Below are 16,281 nucleotides of genomic sequence, written 5' to 3' on the forward strand. Positions count from 1 at the left end.
AGAGCAGCTTTTGAGCCAGGAAGCAGTGAGCCATGAGCAGTTGGTTAGGCAGATGCCTTGGAGACAGAGAAAGTCTAGTCCATGCCCCACCCAACAGTTTGTCTGCAGGTGACATTGGCCCTCATCTGCATGGCCTCTGAAGCTGGCGGGCTTCCTGGCTACTGCCCAAAACAGAGACCCCACGCAGTTCACATAGCATGTTAGAACACAAGGGAAAGCCAAGTACCTGCGTTTAGGCAACGCAACCAGTGTAGCTTCCCCTCCCTGTGCTTCCATGATGTATAGTAGACACGAGAAAACCAGCGGAAGAGAAACAAAGGATCCTACACTTCCCAAACTTGCTTTAGTTCATTTACATATTAACATCCATTGACATATTCCTCAGTACTGCTGGAGAAGCCACCTGAAAGCATGGTACTGGACCAAGGTTCCATGACCTCACAGAACAAACTCCCTTCCCTTCACCAGCATGGAGGGCCGACAGGACCCCACAGCTGGAACAAGGCCTGGGCGCAGCTGTCCCTCAGCTCCAGGTGCCAGGTGAGTGTGCGGCCCCTACCTGAGTGGTCAGAGAGGGCAGCCTGCACCACAGTCCATCAGGGTCTCCACGCTCAGTCCCCCTAGGCACAAGCGCCCCCTCCCACATCCTTCAGCCACAGTGGAAAACCTCCCCATGTGTTGGTGCCGCATGGTGACAACTCCCAAAGATTGCCTTCCCGTGCCATACAAAACAGGTAAAGGTCTTTATTGGTCAGCCACTACTGCCTGGGCAAGCAGTGGTGTGAGAGGTACAGAACGGTACAGGTTGGGGAACACTACAGAATCTAAACCTACCGTGACATCAGCTGAGAACGTCTTGTTCCTTACAGAGGGAGCGAACCATCTCCACAGACTGTAATGTACCATTACCACTTAACACAGCATATAGATATATGCATATACGGATAGATTCTATTTATTACAAATAAACTTTCACATCTCTCAAAAATGGATCCAGTTTTCACATGGATGTTCAGGTTCTGAATGTACAAGAAAGGGTCATGTGCTTATTTAATTCGTCCATGCAAAGCTTATACGTATATCACTAAGTACTTTAAAAAATAGAATGGTCTCCTTTTGAGCAAATCTGTTTAGATTTAAGATTAGTAAAACAGTATGAAACTAATGAGATACACTGATAGAAATTAGGAAGTGACATACTGATGATTCTGGGTATGTAAAGGGTGAGGGGTACAATCTTCCCTTAAGACCTGCCAGGAGAGGAGATACTTGGAACCAGGAGTGGCGGGGCCACCCAAGCTGGAGGAGGTGGGTCTGCTCAGTCCTATGCAGCGCAGGCTCAGAGCACCACCGGAGACCTCTCTGCCAAAGGTCTCATCCTACCCGTGAAAACCATCACACTCCAGAGAATTGAAAACGCCAGTCCCAGCTGGAGACGGGGAAGCAGGTCCCCCCATGGGCATTGTCCTAACATGTTTGATGGGGGCGGCAGGTGATGGGGGCAAGGTAGATCCACCTGGCTGGGCAGACCTTGTCTTGTAATGACAAACCATGTGAAAGAAAACTTCCAAAAAGAAACCAGATGTTCAGTTAAATATTGGCACCCTTTGCCTATGTGGAAACTTCTCATCTCGGTCTCATGCGGACGCTGGCCCCCTTCACTCAAACATCTCGTAGTGACGTGTCTGCCTCACCCTCGGCACCATGTCGATGAGGAGTCTGCAAAGATGAAGACAGACAAGGTCACCTCCACGGCATGGGGCTGGAGAGCTTGGGGCAGCATATTTTCATTTTCTTTTTTCTGAGATAATTCACATACCATAAAGTTCACCCTATGTGACTGGGTGGTTTTTAGTATATTCGTCAATTTGTGTTATCTCAGAAACCCCATGCCCCCTGTAGCATTCACTCCCCCTCCTCCCCACGCTGACGAGCCGTACCCTCCTTCCGGCCTCTATGGATTTGCCTATTGATATTTTATATAAACAATCACACAACATGTGACCTTTTGTGACTTCCTTCATAACATTTGAGGTTCATCTATGTTGGAGCGAGTATAACAGCACTTCATTCCTTCTTGGGGGCTGAATGAGAGTCTGCTGCATAGATCTACCACATTTATCCATTCATCTGTTAATGGACAAGTGGGTTGTTTCTGCATTTTGCCTATTGTGAATAACACTGCTGTGAATTTCCTGGACAACTTTCAGTGTGGAGGTTTGTTTCCATCCTCCTGCAGTGTATACCAAGGACTGGAAGTGCTGGGGCAAACGGTAACTCCGAGTTCTGGCAGCACCATGGTCCATTCCCACAGCCATGGAGGAGGGCTCCACTTCCGCCACGTCCTCACCGACGCTGGCAGTTGTCCCTCTTTTTGATGATAGCCATCCGACCTTTCCTTGAGCGATGGAAGCATTTTAACATTTAAAAGCACAGCACCCTTTAGAAATGGTTCTCTGAAAGGCTAGCTCCAGCCTGGGTGCTGAAGCCCGTGTCAGTGATGCCAGCAGGGCCTTTCTGCACTGACTAGTCCCCTTTTGCAAGAAGTTCTCTAAGGCTAGGGAAGCAGCCTCTGGCCAGCACACTGTCACATCCCCCCACTTGTGGCAGGAGGGGCTCCCCGTATGAGGAAACCACACAGAGGTGCTTCCCTGGGGCATCGTGAAGACTGTGAGAGAGGAAGGAGCACAGATGTCAGGACACAAAGAGTCCTAAAGGCATCAGACAGAAGTCAAGGAGTGCCTTTGTGGCTTAAAGGCCTGATATCTCTTGTCCTTGCCTCACTTCTGTGCCAACCCCAAGGATATCTGACCCCTGCTGGGTGCTTTTCCAGTCACCTGACACTGGTCAGGCTCAGGAGGGGCACGGGTATAAAACGTGAACTTCAGAAGCCTTCTGTCATTTCCTGACTGGGGAAGGTGGTGGAGAAGGGGCACTCCTAGCTGCCAGGAAAGCAAAGAGGAAAGCACAAGAACCTACTTGACCCCATAGGCAAATATGGTGAGGCCGATCAGAACGCCTATGCTGCCGTCCAGGTACCAGACCGCCGAGTCATGCTTGAACACTTCGGCACTCAGAAGAATGGAGAAGCCCATCACGCCGCCCACAAGGGAGTTAAACCCTGCAAAGGAAGCAGAGAGAGGCTAGATGGCAGTGCCAAGCAATCCCAGAAAATTACCCAAATGCCAGTCCTGTCTCCACATAACTGGAGCATGTGCTGGAAGGTACGGTGCCCAAAGGTCTCACGAGTGATAGCCACCACCTGGGCCCATCAAGTCTCTGCTCAAATGTCACCAGATACCTCCCAGAATAGAGCCGTCACCCCCATCATCCTGTACCTGCTTTATTTCTCTTCCGGGCACTGATGCCGTGTGTGGTTTATAGCTGGTCTCGCCCATGCCCGCGAGAACGCAAACCTCCTAGAGGCAGGGGTGTGGTTTTCTGTTGAGTCCACAGTCCCCAGGACAGTTCCGGGCTCACAGTAGACATTCAAATACTTGGGGACTCATATCTGAGTGTCTGCTGGGCCAGATTCCGAGTTGGGCGTTCAGGATGTGCAGTTACCTATAAACCTGCTCAATCGTGTGACGTCACATTATCATCATCATCCCTGTTTTCCGATGAGAAAACTAAGAATGAGGTTAAATATATTGATGGGGGTTATCAGGATTGAGAAGGACTGGGATCTACCCAAACCTGCATCCTTTCCCTCCCGAGTCTCCTCTAAGTAACCTGAGGTTTTTTCCTTTCCCTCCAGAAGAGAAATGGAAAGTGTATTATGCTAAGTTTTTTGCAAAATATTGGCTACATGGTTGGAGAAATGGCCATAAAAACAGAACTGGAGCTACTAGAGAGCGACTGCCATCTCTTTCCACACAGCAGCCCACTGGGGCTCCCAGCTTGCTTCTACTTTACCAGAGCTGTCAAAGGCCACACAGGAAGGGAATGGCTTAGGGTGGCTTCTAGGGTCTCCCCGTGAAGGACACCAGCTCCTCCCCTGCCCCAACACACTGGTGGCCCCAAAAGAAGCTCCAGGTCCACGCTGCCCAAGGAGGCCCTGCCAGTAGATTTGTGCGGACCCGTAACATTCCACGCCAGGCTGGGCTTCCCCCGGGGCAGAGGAAGATTGCCGGGCAGGGGTGACCTGAGCAAATCTGTCTACTCAGGATCCAAGGCGGAGATGCAATGGCCGCTCACAGGAAGGAAGGATAAACCGCGGGCCTGCAAGGGCACCCCAGGGACTGGCCTGTGCCCTGCGACGCACTTGGCAGTATGCCCTTCTCTCCCCCGTGCTCAGGACGCCTAGGTTTGGTCAAAGATACCTCATATTCCCCACACCACATCCACTACCCACCTGTAACTGTTCCTACAGTGCCCTGCTCCCTTGCCCACCTCAAAGGGCTTGGTTCTTGCGATGCTCCTCCCTTCCTCCTTCCCAGATTGGATCGGATTGTTCCTACTGGAATTAACCCACCTTCCCATCCCCATTGAACTCTTCTTGGACCCCACGCCTCCCCCATCTCCCACTGGCCTTCACAAAACCCACAGAAGAGTCTGCCCGCTGCCTCCACACCCACACCTCTGCCCAGATTCCCTCCTCCCCTAGCCCTTCCCGAAGTCAAAGTCATCCTCATCCTGCTACCTGCAGTGGTGACAGGCCCCTTTTTCAGTGGGGGTCACATCCCCAGCCTCACACCCCCCTGGGGCTCTTCCTGTCCCCTTTGCTGGGTCCTCCCCTGCGTCCCCGAGTGTCCCAGGCTCCGTCCTCTGAGCTGGCCCTCTGCCAATCCATAAGCCCTGCTCCCCTCAATTCCCAGCTTTTGTCCTGACCTTTGACCTCAGGCACAGGCTCCTCACGGAAGCATCTCAGACTGACCACATCCACAACAGAGCCCTGAGCACCGCCTCGTCCTCTGCCGCATGCTCCGTAGATGGGGCCACCAGCTCCAGAGGCCGAGATTCTAGGAGCCCGTCTTCCCTTACACCACCAACCTGCCCCTCGCCAGATGTTACTCCCCCAACTCATTCTCACTCTCCCTGCTGATCCCTGCTCTGCCCCGGCCACCTGTGGTCCTCCCTGGACCCCGCCACAGCCAGAGGGACCCTCTGTCAGTGAGCAGCAGCCAAAATCTCCTGCAGGAAAGCCCCCATCAGGGGATCAAATCGCACCAGACCCCTCACATCCAGCCACACGACCCTGCGACAGCCACCCTGCCCGCCCCTCAGGGCCACTGGGCTTGTCACCGTCGCCCAGGGCCTCCCTCCCAGCCCTGTCCTCAGCCCCCAGCCCCTAAACTTCCTCCCCTCCACCCACCACTCCCTTCTGCCTCCAGCTAACAGGCTAGCTTTGCCATTTTAACCGCCCCACTCTTCTCACTGGAAACCTAAGCTTAAGGACAGGAACTTGGTCTCTCCTTGCAGTATTCGAAGTCCCAGGACAGGGCCCGGCATTCATCAGGGGTGCAAATGACCACTGCATGAACAAGTGACCACATGAAGGAGGAAGTAGGCAGGCAGGCAAGGGCCCAGCCTGAGCGCCACCCCTGCCCGGTTTCCGCAGACAGTCACCCCAGGAGAAGGAAGCCCAAGCCAGGTGCTGCTCAAAGAGGCAAAAGCGTGAGGTTCCCCAGACAGCCACTAGATGTCCACTCAGCTCCACCAAGTCACCCGCTCTGCCAGCCAGCACCAAAGCCGGCCCAGCTTGCCCTTCCTGACAACAGGTCCGCCAGGTGCTCCCTGATGCCCCACAGCTGAGAGGCTGGTGGCAGGGTCACCTGTTCGCTGCATCTTCTAGGAGGAGACTCTGCCCTGCCCGGCTCGGCTCACCTTTTGTGATGACAGAGCTTGACTCATTTCAGCTTCATTTCTTGAGAGTCTGCCTGAGGATGCTGGATCAAGCACACAGAGAATAGGGACCGAGTCCGTGGCCACCCACCACCTTTGCTCCAAATGTCAGGACCTTCCCAGTCCGTCATTCCACATGAAGAGCTCTGAGCCCCCAGCCCCCACCAGCGCAGCAGGCAGGCCCTGCTGTCACTCCCCTCTGCAGTGCCAGCCCCACAAACTTGGCCCTGTCCCCACAGTTGCAACCACAGATCCGCTCTAATGAAGAAATGCTGTTATCAGTTTAGGAGCATACAATGGCACAAAATGATGGCTAAGGCCATCCTGATTAGAGCTCCACCAGTCTGGCTTTGCCAACTGGATCAGGATCTGTGTCGTTAAACACATTCATTGTACACAGAATATTCTAATTTAAAAGTTTCTTGTGTGCTTGAAAGATTGTCATAGATGGGGTATTTGAGAACTGGATGTGAGCCGGAGAAGAGAGCAGGCCCCTGTTTCAGAGGGGCTTCCGGATTCGCCCCAGCTGTTCCCACAGGACTGAAGCTGTGCCCCTCATCCAGAGCGCTCCCCTGGTGCCCTCTCATGCTCTTCCTGTCTGATTTGTAGTATGTGTTTGTTGTACGAAATCACATTACCCTAATACACAGCAAGCTTCAGCCCAGTCCCAATAGCAACAAACCCATGAATGACAACATCCAAAGCCACAAACCAGATGAGACCAGATTCACTGCACCGCACAGGGTCTCCATCGACCACACCCTGCTGTCCCTTTCCCCAAAGAGCTGCCTCCCAGCTATAAGGACACCCCAGCGACAAAGGGAGCCAGCAGCATCAGCCTGGCCCACTTCAGCCTGGCTCCAGCTTGGGACCCAGCCGCCGCCAGGTGACAGGGGAGGCCGCCCTCTCCCACAGAGGGGATGCTTGGCTGTGCCGCAGCCTGGCTGGCAGCCACAGGGAACCCCCAAGGTTCACAACAGCCATGGCTCCCTGACCCCATCCTGCCCACCCACCTTCAAAAGTGAGGAAAGAACAGAGAGAAGATAAATACAGATCGCTCCCTAGTTCTGCTAATCAATGAATGGAAGAAGCCCAGATCCCAGACAGTACAATTAGCAGGAGGCTATAATTCCTCCTGCATGTTTTGCCAGCAACACACCCACCTAGCAGGGGACGGCAGGGCCACAGAGCACAGGGCCTCCTGGGAACAGGCTCGGGGGAGGGGCACTGCCTCTGCTCTCATCAAACCCACTCAGCAGATTCATCCCCGCGCTGCTCATTCTATACCTACCCCACCACTTCCCAAACCCTCTCCCTCACCCCATCCGAGCTGCCATCCCTTCCTCTCCCCAGGCCTCCCCCTGCTCAGCTCCCAGCTCCCTCCACTCTGCTCCCCACCACCGATGACCAGAGGGCTCCGCAGAAAATAGCACTCATGTCGCCCTACCTGTTTCAACATTTGACAAAATATCCCACATCCCACCCTAGACCTCAAGCCCCGCCATGCTCTGTCCCCCATTTCTGAGTGAGGAAGGGACCCCCCCGTGCCCCTCCCTCACTCGGACTCCCTCCGCCTGGAGGACGGCTCTTCTCCACTCTTCGCCTGATTGTGAGACAGTTTTCACCCAAACCCCCCCCCCCGCCTTTTCCTTGTAACGACCTCCTCCCTGGTTCACAAGTATGATGGAAATACTGCTTATGGGTGTGGAGGATTTGTGTGCGCGAAATCAAAGTCAGAAGTTGTTCATGAGAAAAGCAGCCTCACTGTTGTTCTCCTCTGAACACCATATAACACGCTGGAAGCCGGAACAGTGAAGCCTAGACCGAGATCGTGTATCTGGAATATCTACAATGTTAGGAAACAGCACCCACCAAGTCACAGAGCCAGTGTTCCCAGGAGGGGGCCGAGCCCCATGGGTCATGGGCAGGGCGGGGTCGGGGACTCCTGCTGGGGCTCTGACTGCTGGCTCCACAGCCAGGTGTCCGGCGAGTGAGGCTGCCTGCACCCCAACCTCAGTGAGGTGGATCAAGATCCCACAGATGTGCCAGCCAGAGGGGCTTCACAGCCTGCCTGGGAATCGGCCGAGGAGCTGCCCGCTGTGGACTCACCACCGGGAGCCCAGAAAGCTGTTCAGACCCACACTGCCTACCCTAGGGCTTCCTGCCCTTCCCTCCTGTTCTAGGTAAGGAGACATTGAAGGGAAGGTGGGCAGCATACGCGGCTGAGGGAAGCCGAGGCCAGCCAGGCCTCTACTCTGCATCCCTACAGGGCTGGGCCAGAGTGGCCCTCAGAGCCTTGTAAAGGGACCTCTAAGGCAGCTGGAGGTCCCAACCCAAACCCCTGGCTAGGGCCCACTCATCCCTCGGCTCTCACACAGAACCCACCCGGTGTCCCGGCTACACTCATCCCTAAGGAAAGAAGGGCTCCATGGCCAAGGAAGGCATTTGATTTTGCAGACCACAAGGCAGCAGACTACAAAAATCCCAGTGGCTGAACTCCCTACCCCAAACCCCAGCTCTGCTCCCGACAGGGAAGGCCACGCAGATGAACCCGGGTCTTGCAGGACAATGTATTAGGGTCAACTTGATGCAAGCTGCCTATAATTCTACGATGTCTCAGTGGGTGACAGACACCCCAGAACCCAGGCTGTGGTCTCAGTATGCTGTGTCATTCTCAGGAGGCTGAACTGCAAGTTCTTTAGATCCGGCTGTGCTAGAAAGACCTGTCTATTTATAGCAGCGGGGTTGCTTGGCTGAGTTGCAGCCACGTTTTGGGGATCAGGGTAGGATGCCTCACAGCAATAAGGCAGAAACTGGAAAGGGAGGCTCGCTCCGGAGCTGGCGTCCCCAGCCAGCGCAGCACCTAGCAGAGTGTGAAACCCCGCTGATCCGGTGTTACTGCAACTTCACGCTCCAGCAGCGTCAAACCCGGGACCTGATGGCAGCAGGATCCCGCCTTCCCCCAGCCTGGCAGGAAGCGGCAACCTAGGGCTTCCTCTGGAGCTTGGGGAAGGGGTCCTGCCTGCCTGCCGCGCATGAGGGGCCTTAGTGCTGCTCAAAGCTGCTCAGGAAAGAGGCAGTCTCAAGCCAGGCAGTCAAGGTAGTCAATCCGCTCGCCATTTTAAACCACTTTTACCGTCTGAATAGCTTTGGTTTCATATGGACTAAAGCCTTCCTCAGCCCAAGGAGCAAGGCAGCGTCTCACAAGGGCAGAAACCAACAGCAGGCCTGCTGGGCAGGGCGACTTGAGGAAGGACTCGAGCTGCTGGTCACATGGCATGCAGGAGTGCTGGACACAGCAGGGGCCACCTTCCCTGGAGAGATGCTGTACTTGGCCCCTGGGGCGGGCACAGGGGCAGCACCAAACCTTGGTGTGTGCCGCATAGATAGGGGCGCTGGCATAAAACACCAGTTCCCGGGCCCCAACTCAATCCCCTGGAATCAGAATCTTTGGGGTGGGCCCAGGAATCTGTGTTTTCAACAAACAGCCCAAGAAATTTCAGTGCTGCCAGCCTGGTAGTGGTCAACTGATGAGCGTCGGGGGTCTGAGATTTTGCAGTCAGGATGTCAGGTCCTGTAACCCCCAACATCTTCAGGCCTGTTTAAAGGAACCCCATGCACATCCATGCACACGCGTGATGCTCTTCCGAGGGTAGCCATGGGTGAAAAGCTGGAGACCTCCTCTTGCCTCCCCAAGAGACCATGTTGCAGACTCAGGAGGCGGAGTGGGGGCAGGCGGTGGGCACAGGGACTCCTGGCTCCCCAACAAGGACAATCAGCCCACACCCCCACCCTCATCCCCCAGACCTGCCAACACACCTGCCAACAGTCCCGCCACCTGCCAACAGTCCTGCCACCTCTGCGGATGGATTCCTGGGCCAGAGCTCCGTCCCAGGGAGGAAACATCACTTTGGCTTCCTGTACCCCTGCCCACTGTGCAAAGTCCAGCTCTGCACCCAGCAGACAAGGAGCCCACGCCATGTCACCATGCTCCCTCCTGCGGGTGAGAAGGGCCCCACAGCTGTCACTGTCACCATGCACGTCTGCACTCCACACTTCACACACAAAAGAGCCTTGAGAGTTTGGGACAAGGAAGTGTTTCTTACAAAAATAATCTAGCCGGGCACGGTAGCTCACACCTGTAATCCCAGCACTTTGGGAGGCTGAGGTGGGAAGACTGCCTGAGCTCAGGAGTTTGAGACCAGCCTGGGAAACAATATGGTGAGTCCCCATCTTAAAATATATATATATACACACACACACACACACACACACACACAGAACATACACACATGTGTGTATAACATGTAAAACATTTTCATGTTTGTGTGTACATATATACATATACAGACACACATATATAAACTTTTTAAAAAAGAATCCACATATTTCTGCTCTATTCTGTGCAGGTGCACCCACCAACCCACAAGACTTTTGCCCTTTGACCCCCTACCACTTTACCCCTGACCCCTGGGCTCCGCACATGCCCAAGAATAAATAAAAGCAACATGTCCAGGGGCGCTGCTTATCAAGTTTCTTGTCTATCCATCAGTGATATCAGCGAGTCTGGGGCCTGAAACGTGCTTTTCCTGCACTCATACACCCCTCTCTCTGTCATCCCAAAGGTCACAAAAGAAGGTCCTCCTGTCCCACAGGGACACACACAGACTTTTCTAGCTGGTTGAGATTCTAAGCAGAGAACACACAGGTCATTTCCCCAGAGCAGGCACCTGGTAACTGCTACCTGAACTCCCAGGTGAGCGTCCCACTAGCTGGAAGGAAAAACAAGCATGGAGAATTCACAAAGGCAACATTTATAGAATCCAGAAAAGGCATTTACTTTTTATGGGGAGCAACGCACATAAAACCCAAGACTCCAGGAAACCCTTTGTGCTTCATGATTAAGAGGCTGGGGAGCCCCGAGCCTCCCTGCTAGGAGGTCAGAGTGGAGGTGATTTATGACGAGTTTATTAAATTCCCAGGGCACAAGATATCTGCCCTGATACGGGAGCTCTGAGAATCATTTAAAAGCTTGAGGCGGGTAGGAGAGTGAGAAATGGATTCCAAATTACTGAGTTCTCCAGCAAGGGAAGCAACTAAAAGAGACCCAAACAGCATCTTCCTCCACTGTGAGCCCAGCCCCCAGGGATTAGGCATCCTAGCCTTACTCACCATCTGTGATGAGTGCTCTACTGGTCAGAACCTTCCCCAGCATGAACTTCAACACGGCCAGGATGCTGCAAAGAATCCCACTTAAAATGGAGACACTGAACAGGAAATCGTCCTGCAAGAGAAAGTTCCAGATTTCAACAGTTCACCTCCTGCTGGAGCAGATCATCTCCAACCCACTTGCCTTAGAGATAAGCTTTGTTCCAAGTACAAGTAGTCAGTCAGGTATGCTGCCACCAGGTGGGGGTATACTGCATGCTTTCACATCTCAGTCATGTGTCACCAGGAATTGGAAAAGATGCTCAAAAACAGATAATCCCAACTTCTATTTACTTAGAAAACCATTATGTATTTATTTTCCTGTAGGAAATTCACCTTCCCACTATTCTGCTAAAATGAGTAGCAGTCATAGATCAATAACAGAGTTGGTCAGAATGCTAAGAACAGCGTCTTCTAAATAGAATTTTCCACAGATAATTCACCAAGCAGTTGACTGAGAATTCTGGAACACATAAACCCACCACTGGCCTAACAATCCTTCAACAGAGACAACTGAATTTGCCTCAGTTATGGCCGGAGCTACTTAAAACCATATCTTTTCCCCTTGAATTCACACAGGGCAATTGAGAGTTCATATAAACATGGGTAGAGAAAATAGCATCTAAAAATATAGTCTGCTACTGACGTTATCTGAACACTTCCTCTAAATTGTTACCTTACTTTTGCAAGCAAACAAGTGAGTCCCATATGCAATAAGTAAGCACCACTATCTCCTGACATTGGGGCCCATCCAGCTCTTCTGCTTCAAGCTCCCATGTGTCACCCCCATGAGACACAGCCTTCAGATTTCCCAATATTAAAATGCACCTGCCAGCAGAACTCTGATGCAGCATCATACATAGGCAAAGAAATCGGCTTTTCCCTACGCATTTTATTAATCAAATTCACAAACCTCGTGTCAGAACCTGGGAAGAGAGAGACAGCCTGCTTCATGTTCAACACTTAACAAAGCCATTTGAAAAACCACTTCACTGGAAACAGGTTATCTGTATAGGGTCAAAGCATCTCCCCGAAAACCTGGGTCAATGGCAGTGGTGGTTTTGGCAACCTATGTTCACAAACTCTTCGCTACTCCCCACCCCATCCCCTGCCCTTGAGTTTGGGCTGGACTTAGAGACTCAAATCTAACAGAGAGGATAGAAAGGGAAAAACAGTAGCTTACTAATGGAGAACCCAAGCAGACACCACCTCAGCCCAGTGATCAAGGTTCATATCACCGTTAATAAGTTGTGTTAGTACCCTGTGGCCCCCGATACGATGTGACAAGAAGGGCACTTTACCTCCATGGTGTTCCATCCCCAAATCCATAACCTCATTTTAACTGCAAAACAACATCAAACAAACCCAAACTGAGGGACGGGCTACAAAATACCCGACCACTACGCCTCACGTGTCAAGGTCATGAAACACGACGAACGACCGAGACTGTCACACACTGGAGACTGAAGGAGATTTGATAACTAAATGCAACATGGCATCCCGACTGGATCCTCGAACAGAAAAAGGTCATCAGTGGGAAAACTGGGGACATGAGAAGGGAGTCTAGAGTTCTGTGACGAGCACCGTCATCCCGCGGTAGAGACGAATTTGCCGCGGCCGTGTGCCATGTTAACAGCAGGGCAGGCTGGATGCAGGGGATATGGGAACTCTCTGTACTATCTGTAAAACTCTTCTATTAACCTAAAATTCTTTCACATTTAAAAGGTGATTTAAAGTAATCACCTCACTGAAGTTTCACCTCCTCAAATGACCAGTAAGGCCCATCCCAAACCAGGCCTCTTGACAACTCTTCAGTCCCTCCTATGCGGAGGTTACACAGCAGGGGACACAGTGGGAGGGGGTCTGGAGCCCCAGACGGAAGCTCTCTTCATGCAGGGACTCAGCCTAAGTCCAGGAGATAGCACCCACAGAAAATAAACTGAACATGATGCTACCATCTGAGTATGTGTCCCCGCCAAAGTTCACACACGGAAACCTCATCGCCAGGGTGATGGTATGAGAAGAGGGGGGGCCTCTGGGAGGAGACTAGGTCGCAAGGACAGAGCCCTCATGAATGGGATGAGTGCCCTTACAAAAGAGGCCCCAGAGAGCCAGCTTGCCCCTTCCACATGTGAGGACACAGGGAGAAGCCACCGTCTTATGAACCAGGAAAAGAGCCCCCACTAGGCACTGAATCTGCCGGCATCTTGTCTTGGACTCCCAGCCTCCAGAACTGTGAGATGGAAGTGTCTGTGGTTTATGAGTCACCCAGTCTGTGGTGTTTAGTTACAACAGCTAGAACTAAGACACCCAACCAAAGAATCGCATGTCAACAGCCCCAGGTGCTAACGGGACTCAGGAAGCACAGGCCGGGATACTGAGGCAGTTAGGAAAGTCAAGAACTTTGAGGCTTCAGATTTGGAGACCCAGTGCTCACTTTGCTTACCCCACGCCTGAATCCCCTCTGGCTCCATTCCGTCTCTGTTTGCAAAGCCCTCCTCCCTAAGTTTCCAGAGGTAGAGAAAATCTGTGCTTACCCCATCTAGGCCCCTGGGGCACAGGGGCTGGCTGTGCTGCCCCACCCTGAGATGCAGCTCCAGAAACGCCACCCACGGCTTTGGTGACCGTTCCTCCATCTCTAAAGGGAGCTTCAGAACCAGGGCTCGGCCGACCCAGCGGCAGGAGTGTGCCAGGCAGGCCTTTGCTCAACTCTAAACTCCACGGCTTACTGGAAACCAACACTTGGATCTCAGTTGCTCCTCTGTAAGCGGTAGTGGGATGCCTACAGCCCCTGGCAGCCGCTGGCAATAAAAGGTAGGAGTTGTTGTTAAGGGACCGAAACACACGATCCACACACAAACGTCCTCTACCTGCCGGCCACATCGGGTACTCACGGTGAGCCCCAGCCAAGCCTGGTCAGCATTCTTGTAAGAGAGACACAGGAAGCTTGTCACCGAGAAGTAAGTATGCATGGTTAAACAAAGAAACTTCAACTTCCACAAGACCGGGACTGAGCTCCACCGCGGCCTATCAAGGGGCTATGCGGGAAGCTTCCTGCCCCGGGGAGGCTTCATCTCGGGGGAGCACTCCATGGACCGGATGGGCCGCGAGGTCCAGCTCCTGGACGACTGGGGTGGGCTTTCCTGGGGCGAAAAAGTAGAACCACTGGGTGGCAGCTTCAAAGGCACTGAAGCGGGAGCCCCACTTACCAGCTGTGTGACTCTGGGCAGGTCCCTCAACCCCTCCCTCCACTGTCCTACCTAGAAAGTGGAAAAAACAACAGACCACCTGATGGTGGCCGCACACCCTGCGCGCGCAGAGCTCCTGGTGGCCGCACACACTGCGCGAGCAGAGCTCCTGGTGGCCGCACACACTGCGTGCACAGAGCTCAGCTGCAGCCACGCTACCCAGAATTTCCTTCCTCCATGGTTCCCAGTTGAAGCTGACTCCCAGAGACATCTGCATGGGCCGTGAAAGGTGGTGAAGCGGCTGGGTGCTGCCGCAGTTCAGCCAGACACGTTCCGTGGCTCCAGGGGACCACGGAGTGGTCCGAGTCCAGTGGACTCGCCCAGGGGAGAGCAGGGCAGCACCGGGCCAGTGGATTCTCCCCTCCTGCCGCATCCCCCCGCTCCAGCTTCGCTGAGTCATGAGCCAGGAGTGCATATAGCTCTGTGGCAAAGGCGCCCGCTTCTTCTGCAGGATGCCCAATGTCATGGAGGCTGAGACAGTGAGGGTCACATACAGGTCCAGGCCATCTTCGTGGGCGCCAGTTTGTCCTTGGCCCCTCCTCCTGGCTCAGCCTTCTTTCCTGACTGCACGGCTGCTGACTTCAGGCCAACACCACACTCAGAGGCAACCGCCTTACCAGGACGTCGGCACCAGCAACCACCACGTGGAAAGTCTCATCCCTGCCACAAACCCCTCTTCTGCATCACTTAGAGGGGTCTGCTTCTCTGCCTGAACCCTGCCATAAAACTTCCTACGGATGTGTCATGGGGTCAAACAGGGCCCGGCACAGAGTGAATGCTACATTAGTATTGGGAAGCCAAGTTTTTTAATGGAGAGAAGCCGAGATGCAAAAGGCAGGCTTTTTCTGAGCATGGATTATTTCTACCAGTCACCCTTTGCTCCTAGGACTGGCTCTGAGAGAGCAACTACCTTTCCCTCTAGAACAGAGTCTGAGGCCATCTCTGAGTGTCACCCAAAGCTGCAGGCTGCAGGTCACCACTGCTGAGTGGATCTGCCTCAGAAACAGATGAACCCTGTGGAGGAACCCAAGAAGGATCCAGGCTGGCACAGACCTGCCAAAGCCCCTCTCCCAAAACCAGCTTTCAATGTCCTAAAAGCTCTGTGATTTCCCTGCCCAGGCCCAGATGGCTCTCCTGCGGTGCATGTGCTCCTCTCTCCACACGGCTCCCACGTTGACTGTCGGCATGAACAGAATGTCACAGAGATGCAGTCAGCAGCCTGCTCAAGACATCAGTACCTGGCTGGGCGTGGTGGCTCATGCCTGGAATCCCAGTGCTTTGGGAAGCCGAGGTGGGAAGATCACTTGAAGCCAGGAGTTCAAGACCAGCCTGGGCAACATAGTGAGACCTGATCTCCACAAAAAATATAAATATTAGCCAGGCATGGTGGCGCATGCTTGTAGTCCCGGCTACTCAGGAGGCTGAAGCAGATGGATCACTTGAGGCCAGGAGGTTGAGACTGCAGTGAGCTATAATAGTGCCACTGCACTCCTGCCTGGGCAACAGAGTGAGACTCTGCCTATAAAACTAGGTTTAAAAAGACATCAGTCCCTATTATGGACGAGATGTCTGTGTTCCTACAAAATTCATATGTTGAAGCCCTAACCCCAATGTGACAATATTTGGAGATGGGGCCTTTGAAAGATAATTAGGGTTAGATTAGGTCATGGGGGCGGGGGGGACTAGTACCCTTGTAAGAGACTTGTACCTTTATAAGAAAACAGAAGATCTTTCTCCCCACCACCTATGCGCACCAAGGAAAGGCCACATGAGGACACAGTGAGAAGGCAGCCATCTATAACCCAAGGAAGGATCCCTCACCAGATGCTGACTCTGCTGGCACATTCATCATGGACTTCAGTCTCCAGAACTGTGAAGAAGAAATTCCTGTTGTTTAAGCCACCTAGTCGACGACATTTGTCTTTGGCACCCCAAGCTAAGACAGTCTCTAAGTTTAATAAAAGAAAGTTTCTGAGAAGAT

The 16,281-nt window shown here is 53.1% G+C and overlaps 1 protein-coding gene across 1 annotated transcript in view; it reads right to left on the bottom strand.

Moving 5' to 3' along the window:
- Window positions 1-719: 719 nt before the first annotated feature.
- Window positions 720-16,281, bottom strand: part of TMEM163 (transmembrane protein 163) — a 258,611-nt gene continuing 243,049 nt past the window's right edge. Inside the window, exons 6-8 of the mRNA XM_017947890.2 lie at window positions 11,017-11,128; window positions 2,980-3,121; window positions 720-1,719 (exon numbers count right to left, since the gene is read on the bottom strand). Of these exons, the coding sequence (XP_017803379.1) occupies window positions 1,659-1,719; window positions 2,980-3,121; window positions 11,017-11,128 (315 nt within the window). The 3' untranslated portion in view covers window positions 720-1,658. The remainder of the gene's footprint in view (window positions 1,720-2,979; window positions 3,122-11,016; window positions 11,129-16,281) is intronic.

Source organism: Papio anubis, chromosome 10 (assembly GCF_008728515.1).
Source record: "Papio anubis isolate 15944 chromosome 10, Panubis1.0, whole genome shotgun sequence".
NCBI lineage: Eukaryota > Metazoa > Chordata > Mammalia > Primates > Cercopithecidae > Papio > Papio anubis.